Genomic DNA, 20,981 nt, shown 5'->3' with positions numbered 1-20,981 from the left:
CTTCCTATTCCTTCTGTATCAAACTGTACTGTATAGTACCATCCCACTTTAGATTGTAAATCGCTGTGTAAACTGCTGGCGCTGCATAAATCCTGTATAATAATAATAATGTATGGATCCAATGGCATAGGGTTGTAAAATGGAAAGAGCCCATAAAAACTCCATACCTCAGTTTCTAGCTTTTAGAGAAGGTTTACTAAGACAGTCAAACACTGCAGATTTCACATAACATAGAGGAAAAAAAATTGAAGCAATGTATGGCTACTCCTTTTTCCAGACAGCTTGATCACTAATCTTCAATCTTAAAGTCAGGTGGGTACAGGCATCAAACCATTCTGTTTGTCTGGACTAGAAATCTGCTAATTACCATATCAACAGCTCTTTTAGCTTCGGAAACGGACTTAAGGCACCATAGATAGATCAAGATTTGGCCAGTTCAGCAGGAACCGGCCAAACTCCAATCCATCTGTGGGCAAACTGGTTGTACTGAAGTCGATTTATCGATCGACTTTAGTAGAACCAGCCTGTCTTTTTTGTGCAGCTATAGCTGCTGGCAGTGGTCAGTGTATTCTGGCGGCTGGAAAACCTCCACACTGACAGAATACAATAGCGCAGCGGGCAGGATCAAGCTAATCCCCCAGTGTTCATGAGGCCTTATACACCAGTGTTTAAGATGTGGTGGATATGTATTAGGTTTTTCCTTTTTTTTTTCAGGCTAACACCATTTATATCAAGTGCAGAAAATACCTACTGATCTTGCCAGCAATGCAGAATCCTTGTCACTTTCTGTGAAATGAACAGAAAGCATAAACAATATTATCTCTCTCTTATAGAGATGGACAAAAGCAAAAATGTTTGAAGTCAACCCTGTGTGACAACCATGGTTCCTTCCAGATACCACGGAAAAGTGCATGTAGACACAAAGTGAATTGAAGTGTGTTTTTGCAGCATTACCAGGTAATAATGCAGCCACCACATATAAGGACTGGCATGCTGTAGTACAGGGGTGCTCAACCTTTTGAAGAGCGAGGGCCACTTATTAAGTGATCTGATAACCGGTCGCAGGCCACAATGAAATGGTTCCGAATTTTCAATTTTATAATTTTTTTTTTGAAGAGCATAAGCAACATTTTTCTTCTGCAGCCACTGAATGTCGGAGGGAGGGAGAGAGGAGAAGCTGGCTTTCAGCAGTTGTAGGAGGAAAATGGAGAGATCAGTTAATGTATATGCCACCCTCACCACCTCTCCTGTCTAAATGTAAAACAGAATGCGACAGCGAGGCTGCACGGGCCCCCTTGTGCATGGGGCAGGGTATCCACTGTCAACCCCCGACGCTACACACCAGTGGTTGACTGGTGTGGTAAAAACACATCTCAACTACAGGGTTATACTGCCTCCCAAACTGCAAATGTAAACAAGCCCTTACTGTCCCGAGCCTCCTATAAGACAGCACAGTGCACCTGCGACTTTCTGCTTTGGTTTGCCATAGACTTCTATTATATTTTGCAGGTGTGGTGCACTTTCTGAAAGCACACCAAAATGCCAGCATTCACCAAATCCGCAGGATATAACAGAAGTCTATGGCTGATTGCTGCTAACCTGCAGGTAGGCCACAGGTTCATTGCGTTGCACCTGCAGATCAGTGTGAAATAGTTAACCCTTTTATAGGTGCTTTAATGCCCATTGCAAAGCTATAATGTTTAATGCACTGATCTTTTTCTCTTACAGCTTCTGCAAGCATCGCTAGGCTGCTAGAAATGTCCCAGGAAAAGTGCACTTGGTCTCACTCCGCCTGAGACAGGATCTGGAGCTAAATAGGAAGCATCGGCTTATGCCGCTTCTTGCTCCCTCAATGGCTGCTTTCCTCCACTGCTGGTGCCAGCTCCTTGCAATCTGATGCTCTAGGATGGAGGGTAGGCAACCTGCAATCTGGGACTGCCGGCCCACTATCTCAAAGCATGTGGTCATGGGCCATATCAGAGGGCTCTGCAGGCTACATGCGGCTTGTGAGCCATGGGTTGGGAAACCCTGCTGTAGTACACAACATGTTTGGTTTTGGGGTAAGATACACTTTCAAAAGAGATGGACCAGCGCAATACTTAACACTCTGTGAACATAGTACATTATTTTTAAAATCCCAACTGCATCTGTTTAGGAGCTATTGCAAACTCTATGGTCTGCTGAAGTTTTTGAAAAAATGAGAAAGTCCAAATAAAAGGTTGGGTCATAGTTTGTAGTCGTGTAGTTTGTCAAACAAACCAGCTATACATCTGTCCCTTTCAGAAATGTCTTACCTGAGGATGTGTCCCTATCTAGATTTTGTAAACCATGTTCATAAGGAGCTCTTAAACCCAAGGTACTTTTATGCAAATACAGACTCACCTAAGGCTGCATTCATTTTAATGGGTTGTCGTACACATGAAAAATTAGTGCAAGTGCATGGCTCGTTTTGTTTTGTTTTTTGTTTTTTTAAATAAAAAGTGTGCCGCATCAAAATGAATAGTACATTGGTACCCAGTGTTTTGTGCACTATTTCATGCACGTTAGCAAAATGTGCTGGGGTTCCATTAAGAATAAAGAGCGTTACTGCATGCCTGAAAAAGGGATGTGCATTTTTTTTGCATGTTGGTGGAATGCACGCAATCTTGAAGATTTCTGCAATGCTTAAATGTGAACACAGCCTAAGTACTTGGCACTTTCAGCACCCCCATACACAAACCTCACCACTGACAGCAAAGTGTGATGGGTGGCTGCAAGCCAGGGGCAGACTGACCATTTGGAAACTCGGGCACTGCCCGAGGGCCCGGGGTCAGTAGGGGGCCCCATGAGATGCCCCTGGTACCTTTTTCATAGGCTTTTTTGAGTTTGGGCAAGGACACGGGCCCCATGATCCCCTCTTGCCTGGGGGCCCCATGAGTTGTCAGTCCGCCCCTGCTGCAAGCTGCAACAGCCCAAGCCAATGGGCTTTCCAAGGTGAAGTCAGTTTATAAAGGAAATACCAGTTTTGGGTCTACTGCATGAGTCTTGATAAAAAGCTGAAGAGGTTTGCATGTACTTGTCAAATTCGAACCACCACTTTATTATAAGAGAAGTCAATACAGATTTGCATTAAAGTGATATTAAAGGCAATTTAAATGAAAAAAAAAAAAAAACCACATACATAACAAACATGTCAATACCTACCTGCTCTGTGCAAGGGTTTTGCACAGAGCAGCCCCATCCCCCTCTTCTTGAGTCCCCCACCAGCGCTCCTGGCCCCTCCCTCCTGCCAAGTGCCCCCAGAGCAAAGCAGAAAAAATAAGTGTGGGCATCCCAATTTGAGAAATAAATTACCGTAAATTAAATTTAAATCTAAGCATGGTCCAATATTTGTGTACAGCCTAAAAATGATAAACTTTAAGAACCAGATTAGATAAAGTATGATTGGCAGAGCAGAGCTTTGATCACTTCCTTGTTATGACAGCAATGAAATAGAAAAGAATAGTCATATCAAGCTCTATATTTAAGGACACTAGGCATTCAAGGAACTATAATCAATGTCTATAAAGCAAATTGAGAGAAACAAGAATATGATCATCAGATAATTAAAGAAAAAGCACAGCATGAGAAAAATAATTAAATCAGCAAACTACCAACATGTTTTGGAATTATAAATCCAAGCAGGGGATGGTGGGATGAATCACACTAAAGCATTCTAATATCAGTCTGCAATGGAATTCACAGCTTTGCCAATCAACAATGACCATTATAGCAGTCTATTTCATTTACTTTTTATCACAAAAAATGATGCAGAAGAAATTAGATACTATGATAGAGAAATCCATCCCACTGCTAGTTTCTCATGTGATAAAAGAAGCCACTGAATGTTTCATCCCATTTAAGACCATCTATAACCAAAACATCAATTTCAGGTTGTCTGACCCTTTAAACACCCACTACATAAATAATTCATTTTGTGACAGTTCGTTCTGAAGCGCAGTGGAAGTGGTGGGTTATTTTCTTACTTGTTCTTCAATAAACAGCCTTTGTTTAAAGAATCTCCAATCTTCTTTAAGAATTCTGTGCCTGGTTTTCATAGTCATCTAAAACAAATTTTAAACCAAAATAAACATCTATTTTTCTGTTTAGTTGTGCCTGTTCTATTGAGGAGTAATAGATCTGTGGGCAGAAGATTCAATTATAGCAGGGCAACACTGCTTGAAGTATGCAGGCTGATCAGTAATCGTGAGACCATCAAAAGAGTACATTATTTTATGGGCTATGTCTTAACCAAATGGTATCTGGATCTTCAAAGTTAGGCCAAATATTCAGTTTCCTTGTGCTGTGTACATACAAGTACAGACACAAAAGGTGCATCATGTCTGTGCCAAAACCTTTTTGACCCTTTGTGGCAAATTTTCTTATGGATAAGGACTACCTATCACATGACACAGTAAAACAATGAGGTACACAATCAGTTAAATTCATGCAACCAAAAGCTATAAAAGACTCATAAGAAATTGTCTGGTGAGCCCCACAAACACAAAGAACACACCTGTTCATCTACATAATTATCAATTCTTTTCTGACACTCCAGCCACTCTTCAGCAATCTGACCCATTTCTTGTTCCAGCTGAAGGTACCTTTGTAATAAGGTACTATACATATCTTCACTGTACGAGTCATGTGATGCTGTTCCAAGCCTGGGGCAAAACACACAAGAAGAAAACCGTTAGAATAGCAGTTGTCAAGAACCTGACAGCCATTGAACAACTGAGAAAATAGACATGAGCAAGTAGCTCTCAAGGTAAACTAGAATACTTAATAGTCACTAAAGAGGAATTTTTGACTTACCTGTAAATTCCATATCTTGAAGTACAGTAAAAGACACATATACTACACCATGAGTTATAGATCCATACCTTCAACTGATTGGACACTGCCAAGCATTTGAGAAGACATCTCTCCTATAACCGTACCCCACTCAGTGAGTCTTCAGGTTTGTATCAAGCAATTGATTAACAAGGAGAGATTAGAGGGTGGCCTGCGTTCTGTACTGTACTCAAAGATAAAGAATTTGCAGGTAGAGACAAAACTCTTCTTCATACTCCTAATCATACAGTACAGGACAAAGGCAACTTGTTCAGTCACCATGGGACAACCCAAAGCAATGAACACAAGGGTGGGCAACAACTATGCAAACTAACCATGTCAAGGGGCCCACAAACAAGTGTAAAAACCCCAAGTTGAGCAATACTTGAAGCTTGTTGGGAACCCCCCTAAACCCTGCTACCAGCATGTTTAAAGTGACAATCATCAATCCCATTAGGATCTGTGAATTACATTTCCAAAGAGGAGCTGAGGGGCGCTTTAAAGGCTTAGAGAAAGCGGCTTGCGGCTTGAAGCTTGAGGAAAGTTTGCAAAAGCCTGCTGTTTACACTGCTCTTACATGAGCTGAAGTCCAAGTTAAACAGGCCAAAGTGGCTGTCTGTCACTGAAAAGTAGGGTTGACACAACTAATCAACATAATCGATTATGAAAATAGTTGTCAACTATTTTCATATTCAATTAGTTGGTCAGCTGATTAGTTGGCCTGCATACAGGATGAATTATTTGTTTACATATCAGAGAATACAGTGCAGCACACATACAGCTCAGTACACCGGCAAATGTCGGTAAGTGCCTGAGAACTTGTGAATATGAGGAGCAATGCCTTCTGGGACATGTAGTCCTGGGCAGGAGGAAATGAGTGATTCTAAAGGCAGAAGTTTATTTACCTAGCTATAGGTCCACTCTATACTAAACTTTGAGGCTTGCTACAGGGGCACTCTGAAGGCAAGTGGAGCCAGAAGTGCCCGCAAAGGACCCCAGAAGAGGAAAATCAGGGCTGCTCTGTGCAAAACCATTGACAAGTTTGTTGTTAAAAAAAAAATTTACAAATCAATTTATGGGCTCTGTGCATGGAAGATCAACATATAGACCACAGGGAAGCTGAAGGCTCATAGACTGGAGGTAATATAAGGCATCACAATTAAATGTAAAGTAAACGTTTTACCAGTGTTGTGCATTTTATTTAAAATGATTATATCCATGCAAAAAAAAGTCTCAGCCCTTAGTACCTCTTTAAGATCTATATCCCCCTCAACCCTTAGTTTCATGTCTGATTCCTATTTAAAATACCCTGAATATACACCTCTAGGCATGTGTGTGGATATATAGGTGGATAGATAGAGCGGGAGAGAGAGAAGCTTGTATTACAAGGGAGTCTGTCATGTGTAATATATTACAATCCTGTCTGAAAATCTGTAAGAGTGTTTTAGGTCTTTTTAATTTGTTTTTTTCTTTAAATAATATTTTGATCTCCGAGTCTGATGATATGTACCAGATTCAACCTCTAATAGTGTGAATGTGTAAAATATATATATACCACTGCATATGGATATTCACAAATAAACAGTTTTTTATAAACTTTACATATTAACTAAATGAAACACCGGGTGACCCGGTCTTACTTGTTTACGTTGGACTCTAAAGTCTAGGCTTCGCCATAACAGTGGGGATATCCATAAGGGTCTTTAGGGACTGGGTTTCATTGTGATCAACCGCAGCCCTGTACCTGTATAGCACCCTACAACAAACCAAACGCTTTGCATCAAGTGCCAAGGTGAATACTGCAAGCAGGATCTAGTGCCCGAAGCAATACTACAGGCTGTCCCCCACAGTATGGGGTCCAGGTACAGCTGCCAAGGTTTTACTGAGGCTGCACTGATCTGGATACACTGCTTCTGTAGACAGTGAGGCTGACTGATCAATTTTTAGGAAAATATTAGTAGCAAAGCTTGCTTCTCTGGGAAGGAGAAGTCCATCACCAACAGACACTAGCAAACACAGAGTGGGGTAGGGTTATAAGGGAGGCATTCCAGTGGACATGTCCTCAGAAATCTGTCAGTGTTCAGTCACCTTACGGTATTGAGCTATGACCCATGCTCTATTGCTTGTGTCCTGTACTGCATGGTTAAGATAAGGCTCTTTGGCTGGTTCCTTTTTTGACCAATGTTACACAGATTATGAATACACAACTGGATGGCTAGAGTTGACAATGTTCTTGGCGGGAGGAAAGAAAAACAATATGTTCTTTTACAGAAACAAGCTTGCTGAAGAATCTTCACTATCCAATGCATGTTCCGGTGTGTCAGATGCCTGCCCCCTCGTGCTCTGTAGTTCCTTCTGCTGACTCTTGCGCATCACTAAAGTGCCGTTCTGCAAGGATGCATGAGAAAAGAAACCAAAACCATAGAGTGCAGGACAGCATCTGACACTACCAGAAGGGTGCAACTTCTTTCTAAAGACTGCAAAGCAAGTTTACAATCTTCAAAGTGCCTCTGATTCACCCTTGGGAGCCCCAAATGTTTCCAAGAAAACACCACACCCTAGGCAATTCAGCAACCAAATGGGATACATCCAAGTTTCATTTAGGCATGAAATGGTTGGGAAAGCTGATGCTCTGCCAAGTTTCAACCACTAAAAGCCATCCTTCCAAAGCCCAATTATCCTGAGGAGCAGTTCTGGCACTTTGAAGATTGACTACTTAAAATTATTGACCAACAAGCATTTAAATAAGAAAAAAATGGACATTTGGTGGAGCAACTGCATGAAAATCTACCATCACAATTTTAGCTTTAAAATCTCAGCTTAAAGGGGAACAAGTCTACCAGTAAAGTAGAAAACCATTTCATTTCTAGCTTTCAAAACAGAAGGAAAAATAAACCAAACAGACATGGCAGGAATCTAGCTGGTAGCAATGGAAAACAAGCACTTATTCTTATTTTAATGTAAATTCTCAAAGACAGTAATACCTTAACTGTGAAACTAATGTTGGTAAACTATTTTGGAGTAACGGTTCAGAAAATACTAAATTTTCAAACAGATGTTTGTTGTGTAGTTCCCACGTCACTTGAAATTTCTTCAAATGCTCATTTTCCTACAAAAGATAAAACAGAAGAATCCTGGAAATTAAACTTCTGAAAGATATTGCCTGTCATTATTAGCACACTAATGTTTATTTGTGTTAAATGGAAATAATTTTGTCCCTACCAAAGTGACCAGAAAGGTGCCAATGGTACATGCTGCCTGACAGAGAGAACTGTACTCTTCTAGAAGAAGGGAAATAAACTGATGGGCTTGGGGAGGCCCCTGGATACTGGGAGTGACTTTAAAGCCCAGAGACAAGTGCTTGAGTAGACGGACTTTCATTTCCAGGACATATTCGCGGGCTTGCTGCTCCAACCGTTGATACAGCTGATAAGGGTCTCTTTCACACAACCTGCAAGGGAAAGGCCATAGTTAAATTTCATTATTATTAATTTCAATCACTCTTTTTTTTTTTAATGTGTCCAATCAGGGCTGCGCAGACAGACTCACTGTAGAGAGCATATATTTGCAGAGTAATATAAGCCCCTCCCAAGGAACTTTTCCTGAAGATGTCAAAGAACGGGGAGAGATCATGTGACCACACAAAAGCACTGGGAGAATAAGGTACTTAGAGAATTATTCTTTAAAAAAAAAATATACAAATGGCATGATATATATAATTTATGTGAATTAATTATGGCAATTGACACTTCTGTTCGATATCAATTTAAGGTAAAGAAAACTGGTAAAGAGCAACATCTGGGGGGAATAAGGTTCCTTTCACATCACATGGGGTGGGCTCCATTAGGATCAGCAGGTGATCTGTTCACTGATCCTCTGCAGTAAACTGAGCAGACATGGACCTGTCATCTGCATGCTGTGCTCTGATCAGCAGAGTCAGCTCTGCTCTATGATCAGTAGGGTGCAAGCAGACTCAGCTGTCAATTTGCACCTAACTGCCCTCTGATCCGATTAGATGAAGGGGGACGGACCATCTTCTGTTTTTCTTTTTCTTTTTTAGCAGACCAATCGGACTGGAGGTATGCGGGTGTAAACAGTCCAATTACACAATCCAGTCCCATAAGGGTGAATGGAGGGTCCAATCAGGTCCACCTGAAAAAAAGGCAGACCTGATCGGATCCTTCCTATGAAAAGGGGCCTAACTGATGCAAATATGTTCTAGAAAATTACAATTAAAGTACACCATTAAAGAGTAAAACTAGCCATAGACTGTTTTTCTTTCCAGCCAGCTGTAAATAAGACAGACGTGCATTCACCCACTAAATCAACCAGATAAATAGATACAAATAAAGAAATGGCATCAACATGATATAAACATGACTAAAAAAAATGCAAATATATAAAAGTGCAAAAGAGTTCTAAATATAACAAAAATTCTAAACAATGAAAAAAAACAAATATGTAACAAAATGTCCAATAAAAAAGTGCAGAAAGTATGTAACTGAATCATAAAAAATAAGATACAAATCAATTTCATAAAAAATGAATAAAACTTATATGTAGGGATGCACTGAAATTTCAGTGGCCGAAATGATCGGCCGAAAACACCCCTTTTAGTGTCAGCTGAAAAGAAAAAAAAGCACTGATACAGGTATTGAAAAAACCCCGCCCGCCGCTGCCGCCAGTGGCCACCGCTCGATACTTCTCAGCCTTACCTGAGAAACCATCGAACGATCCTGGCGCTGGGCATAGAGATCAGTGAAGGATAGATGGCCTCCACTCATTTGTGTGCCCTTGGGAGGACCGGAGCAATGTCACTTCCGGTTCCGGCCATTTTTAAAGCATCACCAATGTAGATTTTTAAGTACCGCAGTTTCACGCCATTCCATGAGCGTGCGCAAATTTAAAGCATGACGTTGGGTATCTATTTACTCGCCGTAATATCCTCTTTCATATTTTATAAAAAAAAAGTGGGGTATATATTTTTGGGGTTTTTTTTTTTAATCAAAGTGTATTTTTATTCCAAAAAATATATATTTATTTTTAAAAACTGCGCATTTCGGTTTAGGTTTTCGGCCAAGTGCATTCTGAATTTTTGTTTTCGGTTTCAGCACCAGAATTTTCATTTCGGTGCACCACTACTTATATGTAATATAGTCCTACAAAATAAAGTGCAGAAAAACTCCCAATAAATAACCAATGAAATCCAGTGATGAAATGGTTCACAGTACCAAAAAAAAAAAACACATTCCAATAAAGTGCTCCAGTGCTTGAGTGAAACCAGACATGCAAAGATGCTTACCAAATATAATAGATCTCTGTACTGGAGCTCATGAAAAAGGTAACACCACCAGCATGGATTATCAGTGCAGACTGACGTGTCGTAAAGCCACTTTGCTCCAAGGATCATCATCATAAGACTAGATGGAATGGGATTCACAGGCACAAAAAAAAAAAAAAAGCCTTTTTGGGTGAAACATGTAAGGTGGAGCCTGACTGATGTCATCACACACATCCACCGCTGTGGCTCATAACTGTGCCTGGATCAGTTGGATTACTGCTACTATTGTCAGGGCAACATTCCATTATTACACGTTTTAAGTTTACTGCACCATGTGGCTTCTCCTTTCTTTTATATATATATGGATGCTGTGGTTGTGAATCCCCTTCAATCTTGTCTTATGCTGATGATCCATGCTGGGTGGATAACCATTTGAGCAGAGTGGTTTCACTACACATGACAGTCTGCACTGAAGGTCCTTGCTGGATGGATGGTCCTTTGAACAAGCTACATGAGTGTTACCTTTTTCATGAGCGCATTTAGATCTCCAGTGCAGTGCATGCATCCCTTGTGACAGAAATAATTAGTGACAGGTTCTCTTTATGGAGAGATATGGGGTCAATAAGAACCCACATTCTCCTTTACAATGTAAAGCATTAGATCAAAAAAAGCATTGATCTAGTGCTTTTTAAAAGAAAAAAAAAAAATGCCTTGTTTACAAGTCGCTGGAACCGGAAGTGACATCGCATCGGTCCTCCAAGGGCATAGAGATGAGTGGAGTCATCTTTCCTTCACTTATCTCTATGCCCAGCCCCAGGATCGTTTGGTGGTTTCTCAGGTAAGGCTGAGAACTACCGTTCGGCAGCAGGTGGCGGCCGCAACGAGCGAGAGGGGTTATTTTCGGCACCTGTATCGGTACTTATTTTCATATCGGCCAATGGCTGATAGGGTTGTTTTCGGGGGAACCCCTATTTGTTACATATAGTTTTGCACAGTTTGGGATTTTGTTATATATATTTAGAACTCTTTTGCACTTTATATGTTTTTGCACTTTTTTGAGTCATGTTTGTATCATGTTGATGCCATTTCTTTATATGATTAATTTAGTGGCTGAGCGCACCTGTCTGATTACATTGTCTAAGCAGGGTATTTAGGCTTTTATAGGTGCTACTGCCAATTTAGATCTAAGCAGGGGTTTCACATTTTATTTTCTAGTTTCTATTCTGAATAAAAAACGGGTTTATGAGATTTGCAAATCATTTCATGCTGTTTTTATGTAGATTTTACATAATTGGAATTGGGACTGTATTACTTCATCCCCACAAGCAAGGTGGATGGAGGAATCCACTCCAACGACAGGCACTGATCGACGGAAGTCAACCAAATGAAGAATTTTTGAAAAAAATGGATGGTCACACACTGATCGAAATTCAGTCAGTCCTTGTTAAACTGAATTAATTTCGATCTCTTTATGGCCAGCTGAAGTTGAATTGAAAAGGAAGTGTCAATAGTGCTGGTGGTTGTTCTCTTATCTGGAACCTTGACAAATGAATATGACTGGTCCAGTGGCTTGTCCCATCAACCCACACAGTATGAGGAGATTAACACTGTGAGGCGGGGGGGGGGGGGAATACAAGATTTCCACTAAAAGCAGCCACAAGCACGAGAGACATTTCATTTAATGTAAATACCTTCCTTTGTGCTTTAATTGTAGGCCTTAATTTTTAATTTACTTTTCCACAGTTAACGCGCATGTTATATCAAAATGAATTCTCTACCACGTTACCGCAAAACATATAAGTGTAAAGCAGGCCTTTAGTGTTGGTAAATCGTAGTTTCAGAACTTGAAATTAGCTTTCAAAGTTGATTGACTGTAATTCTCCTTTAGGAATGAAAGATGGTGTATCATATCCACAATAGAACAGATGATTACAAACAAACCACTGCTTCAGGTCAGCCAGCATCACAGAACTCAACGATCCGGTTTCCAAAAGGTGCCAACCCCAGCTTGCTTCTAAATCAGACTGAACCAACACAAATCCAGACGGCTGCACTCCTCAGATCCAGTAAAAAGCCATCTTTGATTCATGTTTGGATCCATATAAGTAGTATAATCGCAGTGGGGTACACCGAGGCATAGCTGATGTGTTTCACGCTGTATATAGCGCTTACTCATAACCTCCTTCACCGCTCAAGCAGATCACCTGATATACAGACAGGAAAGATGATTACCTATCCACCAAATCCTTCATTCCATCTTTCTCTGGCACTAGTGACTGGTCCTGGTCATCTGCCAGCGGCGTCCCAGCCTGGCGATATATGCAGCGAATCATGTACCGTACATCTGACCAATAATTCTGAAGCTGCTGGGTTTCCCTTTCAGACTCTGCTGAAATTTCCCTAAATGATGAAAATATGGGAGTAAAAAAGCAGCAAGTATTAAATGGATAAACAAAATATGGCAAACATGTCATGTATGTATATTGGTGAAGTAAAATCTCTGAACAAAATATTACTTTCCCCAAGTTTATGGCTATTCCTAATCCCCAGAGCTCATAGAACACACACTGGGGGAGATTTACGAAAACTGGAGAGTGTAAAATCCGATGCAATTCTGCATAGAAACTTCCAGGTGTCAAAGCTTAATTGATCAAGATGAAGTTAGAAGCTGATTGGCTACCATGCACAGCTGCACCAGATTCTGCACTCTCCAGTTTTATTAAATCAACCCAAATATCTCCTCAGATATCTATAAATTGATACATTTGAATAATACACTACATTTGATGACTGCATATAGTATTTGTTAAAAATATCACAAGAAAAGTTTTAATATACAGCACTGGCCAAACGTTTTGTGAATGACACAAATAATAATTTTCCTGCAAGAAAACACGTGCAGTCATCATTGCTTTGCACAAAAAAGGGGTTCACAGGCAAGGCCAGTTGATTCAGCTGCAGGATCGCGCACCACCAGTGCAGAGTTTGCTCAGGCATGGCAGTAGGCAGGTGTTAGCACATCTGCATGCACAGTGAGGTGAAGACTTTTGGAGGATGGCCTGGTGTCAAGAAGGGTAGCAAAGAAGCCACTTCTGTACAGGAAAAACATAAGAGACAGATTGATATTCTGCAAAGGGTAGAGGGATTGGACTGCCGAGGACTAGGGTAAAGTCATTTTCTCTGATGAATCCCTTTCTGATTGTCTGTGGCATCCGAAAAAAACCTTGTCCGGAGAAGAAAAGGTGAGCGCTACCATCAGTCCGGTGTCATGCCAACAGTAAAACATCCTGAGAGCATTCATATGTGGAGTTATTTTTCAGCCAAGGGAGTGGGCTCACTCTCAATTTTGCCTAAAAAACCAGCCATGAATGAAGAATGGTACAAAAACATCCTCCGAGAGAAACTTCTCCCAAACATCCAAGAACAGTTTGGTGACAAACAATGCCTTTTCTAGGATGGAGCACCTTGCCATAAGGCAAAAATGATACCTGAGCGACATGGGGAACAAAACATTGAAATTTTGGGCCCATGGCCAGGACACAGCTAAGACCTTTGAGAACTTGTGGTCAATCTTTAGGAAGCGGGTGAACAAAAAAACCCCCCACAAATTCGACTATGCAAGAATTAGTCAGGATGTGGCCCAGAAGGTGATTGACAGCATGCAAGGGTGAATTGCAGAGGCCTTGAAAAAGAAGGTTCAACACTGCAAATATTGACTCTTTGCACTTAAATGTAATTGTCAATTAAAAACCTTTGACACTTATAAAATTCTTGTAGTTCTACTTCAGTATACCATAGTAACATCTGACAAAAAGATCTAAAAACACTGAAGCAGCAGATTTTGTGAAAATTAATATTTGTTCCATTCCCAAAACTTTACTTGTATAGCCAAGGCTATACAAGTATATGCTTATATATGCACATACATTTTATTTATGTTTCCTTTCATTTATGTAAGAAATTACATATTATGAAGATTGACTAAGGGAGTAATAAACTTTAGAAAGATTTTAAGAGCGCTGCACAACTGTATCAATTCAAAGTAAATTCCCCAATGTTGGTATACTCTTGCACCTCAAGCTTAATCACATTATAATAGGTGTTTAACCTCCCTAGCGGTATGATTCCTTCCGATTTTTTGTGCTGAAAGCGGTACCATTTTTTCGCATGGAAATAGTTTTTTATTGTAGGCTGTAATTTTTAGGAAAATTTCCCCACAAATCATTATCACTCAATTCTGTAAGTGGTTCTGATTTACTATCGCTGTTCTCTAGCCGGTCTAAAACCGCTTTTGACCTAAAGGGACGCTTTTTGGACGCCATGGACTTTTCTAAGTTTCCAGGCAGAAAGAACAGACAAATTGCAGGCAGGGCACAGGACAAAGCACTAGGGACAAAATGTATGTGAAATGGGATGAAACAGCAATGTTTTACTATTTAAAACTGGAAAAAAAAAATGACATTTTTTAAATTTCCCGCCGCCGGCGCCCGTACGTCCCGGGGACCGGAACACAGAAGCCGGATGCCGGCATCGGCCGGAGGAGATGGCCGGGGACGCTGCAGGGGACACATCGTGGGAACGAAGGACAAGGTAAGTGCTGCAGGGACCCCCAGAGCAGCGCCGCATGGTAAGCCCGAGTGTAGCTCGGGGTTACCGCTTGTGGTATAGAAATTTTACCCCGAGCTACACTCGGGAAAACCGCCAGGGAGGTTAATAACCGGCTAAGAAAAAAAAGGTTAAAAAGTGAAATCAAAGCTAACATAATTTTACAGAGTGTGGAAGTGTTTGTTTTAGCAATGTCTCTCTTATAGGAATATTTCCCTTTGAAACATCAGTAAGCAAGTGGACATACGAGTAAACCATCAGGAATGAGCCAACTACTAATAAAAATTGCAGGGTTCACTAGTTTCAGCTTCTAACCATGCTCATGTTTACGTACCTCGAGACAAGGCAAACAAATCACAGAGCTCATTCTTTAGTACAGACTTCAGACTCTGTTCACATATCGACATTTGGAATCATGGGCAGAATTGCTGCGATTCTGCCCGCAATTTAAAAAACGCACTGTTAAAATGTGAAATCTCTTATCAGCGTGTTCAGGTGCCATTATGCGTATGACGCGTCGCCCAAAACAAGTTCCAGCAAAAACGCCCCGTGTTTTCAGACCCCATTAAAATAAATTGCACCTGAACACACTAATGAGCAATTTCGCATTTTAATAGCACGTTATGAAATTGCGGGCAGCATCACAGCAATCCTGCCCATGATTCAAAATGTTGATATGCAAATCACGGCGATTTGGCCCGCAAATCAAACCACTGATATATGCAAGGAGCCTCAGAGAGGGAATAACAGCTAACAGTAAAAACCAAAACAAATGTTTCCTTAGTGGCAAAAAAGGGGTGACTGATACAGAACAGGCGAGAAACGTTATATTGCAGTCCAGGAAGTACCACGCAGTTTTAGTGCACAGATCTCCTGCAGCAAATACACTTTCGTCTTGTCTTGTCTGTAAATTTATAAGAGTAGTGCCCATTTGGCTGACACAGAAGTGATGTAAGATTCTTTCTCTGTCTCTTGCATGACTCAACAGCTCTATGCACTGGAAACTCAGTGACTGTATCAGCAGTGCCAGGAAAACAGTTCCACCTTCCCCAGCTCAAGAGCTGGATGATAAATAAAGGCATCAGTTATGGAAGAGGGAGAACAATGAACTAGACTAAAGAAAGAATCTGTTATTTAACCCCTTAAAAGTGGAGTTCCACTCACCCTGTCAAAAAAAAAAAAAAAAAAACTGTAGCTGCTGATTTTTAAAAATCAGTCGCTTACCTGTCCCTCAGTCCCGTGGTGTGTCCCCCGCAGCCCGTTTCACCGGCCATCCTGTATTCCAGGAGGCCGGCATCTTCAGTGTGGGCACCTGGCTGTGATAGCTTGCGGCTCCACAGCCAGGTACCCACTGTGCATGTGCGAGCAGCGGTGCGCTTTCTGAATGGTCCTGTAGTCTTCTGGGACCTGTCACGTGTCCCAAAAGACTACAGGGAGGGAGGGAGGGCGGACACCTTCAGTTTCCGATCGCCTGGGCGATTGGACCAGAAGTGGGAGCGGGTACCTGTCAAATTCGGGTACCCGCTATCACCCCCCCCCCCCCAAAGGTGCCAATCCTTAATGGGGAGCGGGGGACCAGTCCTTAAAGTGGACGTTCCCCTTTTGGGTGGAGCTCCGCTTTAATGTAGAAGGCAGAACAAATCTGAAAACGTATGGCTAAAGCTAAGAAGGGTCAACACTGCAAATATTGACTCTTTGCATAAACTTAAAGGGTAAGTTTACCTTTCAGCAAATAATACATGCACAATTTTTTGCAAGTAAAAAATGTTTTTCTTTGTTCTGGGAGCCTATAAAGCATTGCACCAGTGATCAGCAGATTGCTGGTGCCACGCAGGTCTCCCTCTGATCTGTCACTATATTCTGCTACCTCGAAAGGGGCAGCTGAGACTTTCTGACAGGAAGACTCAATGAACTATCACAGTGTTCATTCAGAACTACAAGTCGACAGCTGCAAAGGATGCTGGGGCTTGTAGTTTTCTCATTTACAGAACAGTGTGAATGAGTGACGCGGCTATTTTTTTTTTTTTTAAATTGTGACAGATAGTAGGGAGAAGATCCCCAGCTAGCTTCCACAACGGGGGATCGGGGGGGGGGGGGGGGGGGTTTAGTCCATTCATAACATGTTACACCCTGAAAAATTGGTGCAACATAAATCATGTTACAAAAGGTGAACTTATTCTTTAATGTAATTGTCAATAAAAGCCTTTGACACTTAGGAAAAGCTGGTAATTATACTTCAGTATATCATAGTAACATCTGACATGCAGATCTAAAAACACTGAAGCAGCCGACTTTCTGAAAGTTAATATTTGTGTAATTCTCAAAACGTTTGCTTATAGCTGTACATAGTAAGTCCATGCCTTGAAAAAACAGTTGAAAAACACTTGAACTGGAAAAACAGCTACAATATAGCAATTCACAGCTCAAAAGATGTCATTTATCTTTTGAGATATGAATTGTTATATTTGTATCTTAATTTTATTGACCTTCCTAATCTTTTATCAACTTTTGTAATGAAGATTTATTGTTTTTATATTGTTGTATACATCTTTCTGCCATAAAAGTCCCATGGGGGTACATGTATTTTTCCTGATTCATGCATGGGGGCAAGGTAGGTTACAATGGCACAGCTAAGGGTGAGCATATAGCCTCATGTAGAGTAATACACATGTTAGTACAAAGAGGGGGCTATTCATGAAGTGGAGATAGTATTCCAGATGTCAACGGAAAAGTAAACCGAGAAAAAGAGGAAAGAGGAGGGGATGTTTCACCCTGGGGGGCCCAATGTAATTATATCTTGCTCAGTGTGGTAGGTCACAACTATAAATTATTGTGCCATGGCTGCCAAGAGCATAGGAATTTATCAAGCATGTCAGTGAGAATCACAGTGAGTTTTTCCACTCACTAGCGTCCCGCCCATGCAAGCACTGCTGCACCTTGTCAAAGTTAAGAGCTGGCGATTTCCAGGCTTTTGTGGTAGTCTCTTCTGCAGCCATAAAGATATGAGTGACAATAGCGCATTCCTGTCTCATGATTCCGTCTATTGGTTTGTGCAATAGCGCTTCCCAGAGGTCTTTCCGTAGATATAGATGTAGGACTGTACTGACCACGTTAAATACACTTATCCAAGCATTTGACTTTAAGCATGTCCACCATATATGCTTCATGTCCACCATATATGCTTCATGTCCACCATATATGCTTCATGTCCACCATATATGCTTCATATCACCTAAGTCCAAGCATGTATTAAGGTAAAAAAACCTTTTCCAACCATTTTAAATTTCTCTTCCACCAGATGTAAAAAGTGCCCCCTTGTCCTCCTGTAATGACCACACCAAGTTCCAATATGGACCACTTTAATATTTTTACGTGTTGGTCATATTCCCCCTTATGTCGCCTCTTTTCCAGAGAATAGACTCAAGAACTTTTTGAAAAGCATAGCTAAGAGCATCAGATACAGCCAATGCATTTTGGTGGAAGAGAGCCTCCCCCTTTTTCAGGAGCTGCTGATGCTGTAAAAAAAAAACAACAACACACACACATCACGACAGAATGCACTAAGGGACTTGTGTTGTGGCTTGACGAAAACTTGTCTCTCTGATGGCACTAAAGGCAGTCTCTAGAACAGGAAGAAAATGGAAATCTTCCCAACAGGACTAGAGATGTAAAATTTCCAGAAAATGCGGGGGAAAAAAAAACAGACCCAGAAAAAAATGGAAATTATTATTTATTACAGGTACTTGTATAGCGCCGTCAATTTACACAACGCTTTACATATATATTGTACATTCACATCAGTCCCTAACCCTCAAAGGGTGTACAAGCTAAGGTCTCTAATGTACATTCATACATACACATACTAGGGACAATTTAGACAGGATCCAATTAACCTACCAGCATGTCCTTGGAGTGTGGGAGGAAACTGGAGTACCCAGAGGAAACCCACACAGACAAAATGAGAACATGCAAACTCCATGCAGGTAGTGTCGTGGTTAGGGATGCACCGAAATTTCGGCCACCGAAACATACCGGCTGAAAACAGTTTCCTTTTAGTTTTTCTCAAGAAAAAAGAAACAACGTTTCCTTTAGCTCCAGGGAAAGTGACAGCTAATTCTGTGAGCTATAGTGAAGGGAAAAAAAAGCAGGCAATTGCATTTAAAAACCGGCACTGACATATAGGGGTTTATTTACTAAAGCTGGAGAGTCCAAAATCAGACTCCCTTCTGCATAGAAACCAATCAGCATCTAACCTCAGCTTGTTCAATGAAGCTTTGGCAATGAAACCTGGAAGCTGATTGGTTTCTATGCAGAAGGGAGTCAGATTTTGGACTCTCCAGCTTTAGTAAATAAACCCCATAGTGACAGCCAGTGAGAGAGTCTCTCTGCATACACTGCTCCCCTCCTTGCACACACAGCCTCCCAACCACTCCCCCTACAAAGAGGACCTGTCACTTATATTATTATACTATTGGTCCCCTATGTGATAGCAATAATATCATAAGTTAAAAAATTAAATAAAAATATACATGACAGTAGAAAAATAAAAAAATTTAAAATTGGAGCCTCCCTACCCCCAGATACGCAGACATTTCAGTTTCAGTTCAGTTTTCGGCCACATGCATTCTGAATTTTCAGCATCGGTTTCGGCACCAGAATTTTAATTTCGGTGCACCACTAGTCGTGGTTGGGGTGGAGTATTTTTACAAATTAAAATTTGTTACACTGGGAAGGTGAAATGCAGTGTATAAAAAAGTACGCTTGAAATAAAAGTACAGCTTATTCAGTAGCTAAACAAATCTTGCTTTTTAAATTTGTACCTTTTTTTATTACAAATGGAACAAGGACTGTATATGTTTAAAACACTTCAACTATACACGAGAACAGGTAACCCCCCCTTCCCTCATAATAATTTAAAAGCTTCCTGACAATTTTCAGTTATTGACAATGCTGATCAAGAAGCATATGTTGCTCAAATGAACAGCTTGATCAATGTTCTCATCGCTGTCTGTCAAGCCCCCGCTCCTCCCCCCAAGCTCTCACTGGAGCGCTGGGCTGTGGATGGGGTGAAAATGCTAAGAATCTGAACCAAATGCGGCTCCAGACTCTACGGCTGACCCCAACTTTGAAGTTGGAATCTTTCCCAAGCATGGACCAGCTGAGAGACATCAGCCAACAGCACGCTTCAGTCCACTGTCAGCTGAAAACAGGTAACAGGAGTACAGAACATACTGTACTCCTGTGATCCACAGAAGTACAGCAAAAAGAGCTTTGGCTGTACTTCTCCTTTAAATCAAAAGGGATAAGCAGACGTGGAAAAATATTAACTTAATGTGTATGAAAAATATTTTTTTCTGTCTATGTCCAAAATCGATCTTTTTTGCACATTTTCGTAGCATAATGACCACCTTCTTGGAATTCAGTGACACATTTAATTCACTGCCCAGTGACTATGCACTGCTGGGGTCACACATTTCACAGAGCCTTCCTTCTGAACTACAAAGGTGCTGAAAGTAGGACATACCACATCATATCACTGCCTGAATGCAGAAAGGTACCATGGGATATGTAGTCCTTAGAAAGATGGAAATTAAACCAAATGAATGAGCACAGGAGAAGCTGCAAAGCATGCTGGGAAACTAGGAATCTGTGGAAAGAGATGGCCAGCAGACAAACAGCACTCCTCAACACGAAAGCAGTTTGTTCCAGTAGAATTATATTGGATTGTCAAAAATTGGTATCATTTGTATTGCTACTACAATACTGATTTTATAAAATGAAAGTATATGATTATAGGTTTCCTTTAAATTGCTGAGGCAGTTTTATTGAAAAGGGTAATGACAGGTGGCAGGGCTTGGACCTTAATTCATGACTTATGGTAACAAAGTGAATATAGTTTCATTGGGGAACAAAGATGAGGCTACCTGGCTGGCAAGGTAATATTAGGCATTTAGGGTTACATCTGCTCTTAGCGTTTACTTATAAGATGATAACACTTGTTGACATAATCGCTTTAAAATTGCAAATGTAAGTTTATGAGGCTTTTTCCTGTCCAAAACATAGATTGGGGAAAAAAAGGAGAATCTGTTGGCTATGTATTATCTGGACTCAAGAGAAACTGCTCCCACACACACTCACAAATGACCCATTCTCTTTAAGACAGGTCAATGAGTTACAATGCATAAGTTGTGTTCCTTGCAGTTGTGAGCCCCGAAAAAGCAGAAGAAATACTTTAAAATCTAAC

The 20,981-nt window shown here is 40.9% G+C and overlaps 1 protein-coding gene across 2 annotated transcripts in view; it reads right to left on the bottom strand.

The window, feature by feature from the left end:
- Positions 1-20,981, bottom strand: part of FAM193A (family with sequence similarity 193 member A) — a 181,734-nt gene that overhangs the window by 71,171 nt on the left and 89,582 nt on the right. For both annotated transcript variants that reach the window (XM_089691534.1, XM_089691533.1), the window contains exons 5-9: positions 12,365-12,532; positions 8,074-8,302; positions 7,836-7,960; positions 4,535-4,682; positions 4,005-4,082 (exon numbers count right to left, since the gene is read on the bottom strand). In XM_089691534.1, coding sequence (XP_089547660.1) covers positions 4,005-4,082; positions 4,535-4,682; positions 7,836-7,960; positions 8,074-8,302; positions 12,365-12,532 — 748 coding nt within the window. The remainder of the gene's footprint in view (positions 1-4,004; positions 4,083-4,534; positions 4,683-7,835; positions 7,961-8,073; positions 8,303-12,364; positions 12,533-20,981) is intronic.

Source organism: Staurois parvus, unplaced genomic scaffold, assembly GCF_062004578.1.
Source record: "Staurois parvus isolate SC_StPar_1 unplaced genomic scaffold, SC_StPar_1.0 ptg000564l, whole genome shotgun sequence".
Classification (NCBI taxonomy): domain Eukaryota; kingdom Metazoa; phylum Chordata; class Amphibia; order Anura; family Ranidae; genus Staurois; species Staurois parvus.
This window is presented reverse-complemented; position numbering and strand designations above follow the sequence as displayed.